This window comes from Sciurus carolinensis, chromosome 4 (assembly GCF_902686445.1).
Source record: "Sciurus carolinensis chromosome 4, mSciCar1.2, whole genome shotgun sequence".
In the NCBI taxonomy this organism is placed as follows: Eukaryota; Metazoa; Chordata; class Mammalia; order Rodentia; family Sciuridae; genus Sciurus; species Sciurus carolinensis.
This window is the reverse complement of record NC_062216.1, coordinates 114,186,629-114,196,428: the sequence shown is the minus strand read 5'-3', so window position 1 is coordinate 114,196,428 and position 9,800 is coordinate 114,186,629. Positions and strand designations below refer to the sequence as shown.

Genomic DNA, 9,800 nt, shown 5'->3' with positions numbered 1-9,800 from the left:
ACAAAACAAAACACACACACACACACACACACACACATACACACATATATACATATATATATATATGGAATTTGCCAGGTATGGTGGTGCACATCTGTAATCCAGCAGCTCTGGAGGTTGAGGCAGATCACAAGTTCAAAGCCAGCTTGGGCAATTTAGCGAGACCCTGTCTCTATAAATAAAATATAAAAAGGACTGGGAATATGGCACTGTGGCTAAGTCTCCTGGGTTTAATCCCCAGTACCAAAAAAAAAAAAATTTACTTTTCATAATCTTGTGCAAGTAAAGCATGTAGCAAAGTAGAATATGACAAAACTGATTTTTCAATAGGAATTATATTAGCAAACTATAGGGTCCTAGAATTGTCCCTTCCCTCCAAATGATTATCCAAAAGAAATCTTTTAGCAAATTCAAGTCATGAACAGATCCCTGACATCACTCTTCAGAAGACAACTTAGATCCATACCATGGGATATTTCCGAATAACAGTATGAGCAGAGGCAGAATTTTCCCTGTACTTTACCTTGTTCTTAAGAATCTAGGGCTGTTAGCAGTGGTGCACACCAATAATCCCAGTAGCTGGGGAGGCTAGGCAGATTCAAAGTCAGTTCAAAGTCAGCCTCAGCAAAAGCGAGGAGCTAAGTAACTCAGTGAGACTCTGTCTCTAAATAAAATAAAATAAAATACAAGGGCTGGGGTCTATTAAGTATTGGGTTCGGTACCACAAATGACAACTTAGACTGGATATATGAACTTTCCTTGAATATACTCATACATTTGCTTCTAGGCTGCCCTTTTCTTTCCTGGTACTGTGAATTAAACCTATGGGTGACCTACCACTGAGCCACCCCACCTAAGGCCTTTTTAAAATTGATCTAGGTCATGGATAGTTGGCTTAACCCCCATTTCCCTGTTCTGTTGTGTTCTAGCATTAAATCATTTGGCAAAAGTGTATTTTAATAACTACTGCCTAACTTCTGTTTTTTTTTTTTTTTTTTTTTGGTGCTGGGGATCGAACCCAGGGCCTTGTGCTTACAAGGCAAGCACTCTACCAACTAAGCTATCTCCCCAGCCCCCTCTGTGTTGTTTGAGAGGCTCCTGTCTAGATAAAGTTGTCTTTTGAAATAAAAAAAAAAAAAAGAAAGAATCTAAGTTACTCAAGTTGGTCTCCCAACTTGTGATACTCTTGCCTTAGCCTCTGGAATTGCTAGAACTAAGCATGAGACACCATGCCAAGCTTCCCCTGAGTTTTGCTCATCATCTTTCACTTTGGAGATGGGTTTTGCTGCATAGGATAGCCTCAAAATTATGATCTTGCTTCAGTCTCCCAGGTAGCTGGGATCACATGTATGGGCCATGCCTGGCTGGCTTAGTACCTTTGAGAAATACTTCCTTTCCATAACTCATCTTTTTACTCCTGGCTTGAGAGTTTTAATTAAATCTGATATATCTAGTAAACAAATTACTTGCTAATCAAAGATGAGTTCTATCACATTCCTCCACAATAGACACACAGCTCCCAAGAGAGATTCACTGAACTCAGTGCCACAAGTTAAAGTTTATATTAACTTGATCTTTCCTTGCCAGGGAGCTAGAAAGAGGACATACATGCTCTGATAGAGTGATAATAAACATTCTTCTATTGGGTCATATTATATTATTCCTACTATGCTTTTCTGTTTTTATTAAAACATGACTCAGTGGGAGTAAACCTGAATATATCACAAACATAGGTTTAAGGGTACAGTACAAGCCTCCAGTTAGCTTCAGGCCCTGGGTTCAATCCCTAGCACAAAACAAAAAACCCATTTCCTATCTTCCAATTTGAAATGGTCTCAAAGACTGCAGCATCAGGTCATTTACTATAAACATGGGGGTGGGGGGAAGACAAGGAAAACAAGAAACAAAGCTAAATATAAACAGTTTATTAGAAAGCTCACTCACAAAATTGAATGATTACAGAACTGCAGAACAGTTAAAACCCAACTGCATGGCAGTGAAAATGAAGTACAGTGACTCAGATAAAGGTGGTCCTCACAAGGATGCTCCTGCAGAAAGAAAAAGATTTATCAGTATTTATGTAAGCAGAGTGGAAAAGACTACAATTTCATCCACTCATTACTGATAACACCCAGTTGCTCTAATTGTAATTACAAACAACTGAACATCACGAAACCTTTTTGTTTTGGTCTCAGAGGCAACTTCTCATTCTTAATCTGAAAAAGTGCTCGATTGTCAAAACTTACCTTTTAGCAATGAACTTGGACAGAAGACTCTGTTTTTTTAAAAAACTGAGCTGTTAAGCCTGTAGTAGCAGATTCCTCCCTAGAAAAGTAAACAGCCTTTTAGAACTAACTCTTTTCTGAGACCAAATCCCATCTTCAAGTTATACCTCCCACCTCCCATTAACAGCCCACCCAACCTCCCACCATTTTGGGGAAAGGATTCTAATCATTACTTTGAGCCACTGTTTTAAGATAATGGGTCAAAGGAAGGTAGTAAATGAAATTAAAGGGCAAAAATATACTTTCACGATGGAAATAATTTAATGTGCTCACTTCCTTCAATTGGGAGCCAACAAAGAGTAGGGTGTTAATTTAAGACAATTCATCTCCAGAAAAACCAAGTGCAGCTTAACTGGACTAGTTTGGCTCAATTTATTAAGGAGAATACAACAGAAAACTGGATTTTAAGTAACTAATGGATGTAAGTAAAATCTGTTCTTACCTACCAGCATAGCAATAAAACCTTTCCTCCTGGTTCTTACTGCTAGTCCTAAGAGTCAGGTGTGCCTTACTCTCGTCTGCCTCCTTCCTTGCGATGATCACTGAAACTTCACTCCCTCCTAGCTTTCATGGAGCGTGCCGTGGCCTGCCCCTGGCTTATCTGTACTCCACATACCACAAGTGTCTACTCTCAGCTGCAGAGTGTCTGAGCTCGGAGTCATTCGCGCTATACTTGCTAGCAGTTCCTAGTAGCTGAACATCTCCTGGATCTTTAAAGGCATTGTCACGAATCCTGAGGTATCTGCAAACTCCCTCAATAGTTAAGGTTCCACCTGCTATTGCAAACTCAGCCAGTATCATGGAACTATCATCCATGCTTCCCCACCCCCACCCTCCCTCCCACCCCCCACCACCCTCCTCCCCAGAACTTCCAAGTAACACACCCATGGGATGGAATACAGTCCTATTGAATGAACAAATATCTATGCTACTAGGTACAATGGCACTGAAATTGAGAGGGCACCAAAGGGAAGGCTCAAAAGGATCTATGCACAAATAACAATTATTGGGTCTATTTGGAATTTCTATACAATTAACACTTTAGGATGATTGTGTCATCTTTTGTGTTTTATTTAAAGGAAAACTGCAGTTAACATTAAATTACATAGAAAATATGGATCCTCACAGTTGTAGTTTTATTCTCCAGGTAACTGAATGATCTACAATATAAACCTTTTTAGGCCCACCCAACCATGACCCAGCAAAACTGCAGTTTTTCTTTAATGTAAGCCTATTTTCATGTAAGTTAAAATTCTTACTGGTACTTGTCATTTTATAAAAGGTCTCCCAAACACTTCTAATCTGTGGACTTAAGGGGTGGCACTAGCCAGCAACTGGTTTCTATTCTCTGGCAGAGCTTTGAACTTGCATTGTGATAGAAGCATTCAACATTTCTCAGGGGTAGTGGGTAGGAAAAGTACAAATCTCTGCCAGTCCCAAATCCATACAGTTTTCATTCCATTCAAGAGAATTAAATCGTTTATTGATTACACATGATAATGGATGATACACAAGCTTCATTCCCATCTATTATTTATCTGGTACCATTATTCAATTTAGGTATTGCATAGAATGTGCCAACAATCATTTTTATAACCAAATAATTCCATAACTGTGCTTGGGTGACCCTTTCAATGGTGAACTTCAGGTCACAAGAACTACAACCAAGGTTTCTGAGCCTGGCATCATCCTGAATGAATTCTAACTTCACACTGTTGGGGAAGTTTTACCAAGATGGCTTCAGAGTAGACTAACTTTACACAGCACATTTAAAAAAAGACACATTTATTCAGCGTCATGATCAGACTATTACATTTAGCAATCAACAGCATGGGTGCAAAAAAAAAAATAAAATAAAAAAAAAAAAATCTACATTAAAACCCTTTGTTGGAATGCTTTACACTTTCCACAGAACAGAAACTAAAATAACCTGTTATACAATTAGTCACAAATACAGTCCTCGAGTTTTTTTTGCCCATACACATGAGTATTGTCTAAACCATGTCTTCTTTGTAGCAGCTAGGCCCTGCCACCACTGTGCTTGGCTGAGTTCACAAATCTGTTGTAACCTGTAGCTTCCCTGTCACTTCTCTGGCTCTCCTCTCCTGCTAAGCTTTGTTTCCTGTTGAACAATATGGAATAAAGTTGTTAATCTAAACATATTAAGACTCAAGGCTATAATCCAATAGCAAGTTGTTTCCCACAAATTTTGCTAATCTGAATATTAACATCCACAATTTACTGCAATTATAATGTTAACTATGTTGCACTGCTCAGCTACATTAGGGTTACTGGGTTCATCAGCAATTATAAAATTAAGTCAACGCATAAAAAGGTGCTTACTACTTACCTGGCAATATTAAAACCTTCTGCCACTGCCATAGCTACTGCTGCTGCTGGAACCGCCATAGCCACCTGCAAGAAAATTGAGGTAATGAGATGTTCAAAGGCTATTAAATGACCCTCACCTAAAGCAACGAAGATTTATGAAGAGGTCATGAGTTTTTTCCAATCTGATTGCAAATTGCTTACAATTTAAAAAACTACCAGCTTTTTGTTGTCTATACACCTACCACCTTGAAAAGTTAACTCCTTACTAGTTTTAGCTATAAACTGGTAGTCCTATGAAATCAACCAATGTTACAAATACATGATACTACCTTGGTTTCGTGGTTTGGCAAAGTATTGGCCTCCACCACCATAAGGTCCAGAGCTTCTGCCTCCAAAGTTTCCACCCTTCATGGGTCCAAAATTTGATGACTGATTGTTGTAATTGCCAAAATCATTGTAGCTTCCACCACCTCCAAAATTGCTTCCTAGGAATGGAAAGAGGGACTTGTCTGTTACTTGGGGAAGATGATTGATAGTACCCAATTCCGATTAGTGTTCCAAATAAAAAGAGGTTATATTAGCTGCCTGCCTTTCTCCCCAACTGGTGGCTCCAAATCCTTGCATTTTATTCTCTGGGCAAGGCATTCAGTTGAACAATCCAGCCATTGTAAGTACATCAATTCAACTCACCACGACACAATGTTTTCCTAGTGGCATTTACAAGCACTCTCTAACCTTAAGGTCTTTCTCTTCCACATCCAAGGCCAGTGCAAACACGAGCTTCTTGGATAAATCAACTAAGTGCCTAAGGTTCCAAAGGAGTTTTAAACTAAATATCCTGCCATGGTACTGCTTATCTAACTCAAATTTAAGACACCACTATCCACATACCCATCTACTTATAAGGGAGTGAGGCGGCCCCAGCTTAAAGCCAGGAGGAGGTAGCACAGCAAGCTTGTTTTAAATGTACCATGCAGTGTACCACACAATGCTTCAAGAGCTCCAAATTCCAATACAGGCACAAACACTAAAAGTCTAATCTAGCTATCACACCAAGTACTTGGATCACTGGATACCTACCACTACCACCGCCAAAGCCGCCTCCGCCTCCTCCGTTGTTATAGCTGTCATAGCTGCCACTCCCGCCATAGCCACTGCCCTGGTTTCCATAACCCTGTCCACCACTTCCATAGCCTCTGCTTCCTCCAGAGTAACCAGGGCCGCCTCCTCCATAACCACCTACAAGAATACAATTCTTCTCAATAAGACAAAAGTATTTAACAGCAAACACCAGTGCAAATTTAACAGCTAAAAAGCCTCCTTACAGCATGCGAATTATTGGCCAAGTTGAATTTATCATGCACTAGTTTTAGTCTCTACCAGCCTATTCTAAAGGTATAGGTTGCCAAAAATCTTTACTTACATATTCTTTTAAAAACTTACCATCATTACCAAATCCATTGTAGCCATCCCCGCTGCCACCATATCCACCACCACCACGGCTGCCACCAAAGCCACCTGTAATAAAGGTTTTATACCAGATGTACAGTATGTTAATTGCACACTAAAACCAACTTCTGGTTAGTGATAAGGCAGAAGCACAACTAACTTTCAAGTGTAGGCCTGTAGGAACTACTGTGGGATGCAAAAAGGATGTCATCTATAGCAATAGAATTACATGGTCACTATCAATTTTCAATAAGCCTTAGATAGCAATACATACCACGACCACTGAAGTTTCCTCCACGACCAAAATTGTCATTTCCACCAAAACCACCTCCGCGACCACCACCAAAGTTTCCAGAACCACTTCGACCTTAAGATAAGGAAAAAGTTTTAAATGTTCAACCACATACTGATTTACAGTAACTCAAAAAGTTATCTCTAAAGTAGAAAACATACCTCTTTGACTAGATGAAGCACTAGCCATCTCTTGCTTTGACAGGGCTTTCCTCACTTCACAGTTGTGGCCATTCACAGTATGGTATTTCTGAACTAAAAAAGTTTAAAGATAAAAGTTTGGTCCCAAGACTGAGAATTCACATGGATCTTAGGAGCCTTAGTAAACATCTGCAACGTGCTACTTACTGACAATCTTATCCACAGAGTCATGGTCGTCAAAAGTTACAAAAGCAAAGCCCCTCTTCTTTCCGCTGCCTCTGTCAGTCATGATTTCAATAACTTCAATTTTCCCATACTGTTCAAAATAATCTCGTAGATGATGTTCTTCAGTGTCTTCTTTAATGCCACCAACAAAGATCTTTTTCACAGTTAAGTGGGCCCCTGGTCTTTGAGAATCCTAACAGGAGAAAAATTACTTAAGTTTTTTAGAACATTCCCAAATCTGATGTTATCAGCAGCACACCTCTAAATGAGTGTGGGGGCACTGGGGAAATCACTCACTTCTCTTGAGACAGCTCTCTTTGGTTCCACAACTCTTCCATCCACCTTGTGAGGTCTTGCATTCATGGCTGCATCCACTTCCTCCACAGTGGCATAAGTGACAAACCCAAAGCCCCTGGAGCGCTTGGTGTTTGGGTCTCTCATTACCTGTGAACATTGGTAATTCATTTAACACATAACCCAACTCCACAAAGCAATGTCATTTCTATTTTAAGGCCAAGAAGAAACTTTATATATCAATCCTGCATACAAAGCTGTCCAGTTTCCCACTACTGTAGATTTAATGACTATCTTTGTAGACTGAAGAACAAAGTCAGTCCCTTTGTCACGATATTTCTATTTTATTAATCACCTTCACAAAGCATTCAAACAGGAGTAATATCAGGGTAACCAAGGAAATGAACTAATTCTACTGCCCTTTGTCCCTTCCAAGCCTTACCACACAGTCCGTGAGGGTTCCCCATTGCTCAAAATGGCTTCTCAGACTCTCATCAGTTGTTTCAAAGCTCAGCCCTCCGATGAATAGCTTCCGCAGCTGTTCGGGCTCTTTAGGGGACTAGAGAGGGGAGAAAACGCGTTTAAGTGGGACTATATCACGGAGGCTTCCCTTTAGGACAAACAAAACCAGACACCAACGTGCATATAACTTATTGTTCGGTCAAGCCCCAACAAGCCACGTGCTTCTCCCTATCACGGGGGGAGTTGGTGGTGTGTTCAGGGCTGGGCAGCACCAAGCGCATGCGCTCCTACTCCAGACGCACGCGCAACAAAAGGACTGGGCAAAGGGGTGCATCGTCAAGAATGCACTAATACCTCAATGAAACTCGCCCATGAGACAAAGCAAAAACAGACCGTATGTGTCTATGAGTTTTGCCACCAGTAATGATCCCAGCGTGATAATTAACGATTAGCGGACAGCGGCCTCATGGCGACGACGAGGACAACAAAATGGCGACCTCAACTTTGGGAGGAGTAGGCCCTGCTAGCGACCGAAGGAACTGTTGAAAGCGCTGGTGCAAGCCGCGAAACCACGCAGCATCCCACCGAACTCAGGAAGTGCGAGAAAGACAAGTCAAGTTTTAAAGAGTGTCTGACTCACCTCTGATTTAGACATGACGGCAGCAGGAACAGAGACTTCAACGATGCTTTCTCGGCGGCGTCCACGGGCAGAAAGGAGTAAGCTAACCAACGTATCCACCAGCCTACCTTCAGCCTCGCCTTTTTATCCCGCCTCCTCGCTTTCGGCATTGGCAGACTCCGCCCTCCCAAATCTCTGATTGGGTATCTGAAACCACTTACTCCTACTATTGGTCTGTGGTGCCGTACTGCTATGTAACGTCATCCGTTTGGGCGTTCTACGCAAACCCCGCCCCCTGGAGTCCATTGGTTCCTCAGCTGCGATACTCTTAACCAGTCTGATTGGCTAGATCGCCAATCATTCATATTTGAATAAACCCTGGGTAGATAAATGCCCTTTTCGTCCTCCACACCCATATATTACATTCACCTCTCGCTTGGCAAAACATGATTAATGCTGTAAATTAGATAAGTAGCTTATAAAAACTTTTTTTGCAGTCACTACTTACAGAGCGCATGTGTAGTAAAATGGCGAGTATGCGCAGGCGTATTGTGAAGTTCCGCCCGCTGCTAGGAACACGTGAAATGGCGGGCGGGAGAGGGCGGTGAACCTATGGCGCCTGCGTAGTGGCGGGAGTTGTGCCCTGTTTTGCGCAGGCGTTATGGGCGGAGAAAGGGTCCGGTTCCAGGATTGGTTGCGCAGGCGCAGGGAAGGATCCGTTTTGGCGGGCGGTTGGCGTTGCGCAGAAGGCGGCGGCAGCGGTGGCTTGTGGTTCGGCCCCACCACAGAGGAACAGGGCAGACGTTAGTGTGAGTGATCACTCTCGATCCCGGGTAAGTGGAAGAGAGTCTTGTCTACGCATACGAGGTCTTGAATCGGCTCCTTTTGGGCCCGTTATTGTGTGAAAATGAATGGACCGCGGGGTGGGGGGATAGTGAAAGGGCACGATGCAACGGGCCAACCAATAGAAGAACAGGGGGCGGGATATTTTGTCCCTGCAGGTTCTTTGGAGGTGTGCAGCCGAAGAATTTGACTGGCAAGTGTATAGGCCAATTGGGTCTGCTTTGAGCTGCCGACTGATCGGCGCTTGGGCCATCGGAATGTGGGAGGCGGGTTTTCCCCTCCTGAGCAGCGTCTTACTGAGCCAATGAGCACGAAGCGCGCGGTAGGTTGGCCTTCTCCAAAGAGGCAGCGGTTTGACTCCAATGGGGAGCGCGGGAGTCGGGCAGTTGAATGGATGGACCAAGTGCGGAGCCAGTAGGCGGACGTGCACTCCAAAAGAGGGAGTTCTTAGACTTGGAGTTAAATACCTGTGATCGTGCGTGGGGAATGGACATTTTATCCATAATGACTAATCTGATGAAACCTTTAGGCTTCTATTCCATACACCTTTTAGGGAAAATGTTTACCCCACATCGGTACATCACACTTCTGCCACTTTAGATTTTGGGGAACGAGGAGTCTATAGACTTGACTTACTTGTTTCTTTAGAAGACTTAAAATGTTAGAACAAATAGGAGAAGTATGCATGTACCTTTATGGAAGGCATCCAAGAAAAAATCTACATCATAATCACATTTCCACGGACAAATAGGTTTGTAGATTCACAGAGAAAGTTTTGAAAGACTACATATCTGAATGTAACACAGTGGGATCGAGGCAGATTGGATTTCTAATGTTTAAATCTTTTCAGAGATAATTTG

The 9,800-nt window shown here is 42.2% G+C and overlaps 2 protein-coding genes across 5 annotated transcripts in view; one reads left to right on the top strand and one right to left on the bottom strand.

Annotated features, from left to right (window-relative positions):
* Positions 1–1,909: 1,909 nt before the first annotated feature.
* Positions 1,910–8,268, bottom strand: Hnrnpa1 (heterogeneous nuclear ribonucleoprotein A1). Of its 3 annotated transcripts, XR_007108221.1 has the most exons (12): positions 8,119–8,268; positions 7,459–7,575; positions 7,020–7,166; positions 6,705–6,915; positions 6,519–6,611; positions 6,340–6,432; positions 6,060–6,134; positions 5,697–5,855; positions 4,946–5,101; positions 4,636–4,700; positions 2,247–2,325; positions 1,910–2,048 (listed from the first exon to the last, which is right to left on the bottom strand). XR_007108221.1 is itself a non-coding variant. In XM_047548491.1 (11 exons), the coding sequence occupies exons 1-10, from the start codon at positions 8,131–8,133 to the stop codon at positions 4,645–4,647; spliced, it is 1,122 nt and encodes a 373-aa protein (XP_047404447.1). In that variant the 5' UTR covers positions 8,134–8,268; the 3' UTR covers positions 3,747–4,407; positions 4,636–4,644. The 3 variants fall into 3 exon arrangements, 2 of the variants coding, with proteins under 2 accessions (XP_047404447.1, XP_047404448.1); XM_047548491.1 differs by lacking the exons at positions 1,910–2,048; positions 2,247–2,325 and adding an exon at positions 3,747–4,407; XM_047548492.1 differs by lacking the exons at positions 1,910–2,048; positions 2,247–2,325; positions 5,697–5,855 and adding an exon at positions 3,747–4,407.
* Positions 8,269–8,653: 385 nt separating this feature from the next.
* Cbx5 (chromobox 5) overlaps positions 8,654–9,800 on the top strand; it is a 37,404-nt gene continuing 36,257 nt past the window's right edge. Inside the window, exon 1 of one of the 2 annotated variants that reach the window (XM_047548497.1) lies at positions 8,654–8,930. The gene's annotated coding sequence lies outside the window, so the exon portion shown is untranslated. The remainder of the gene's footprint in view (positions 8,931–9,800) is intronic. The other variant, XM_047548494.1, reaches the window with a different exon arrangement.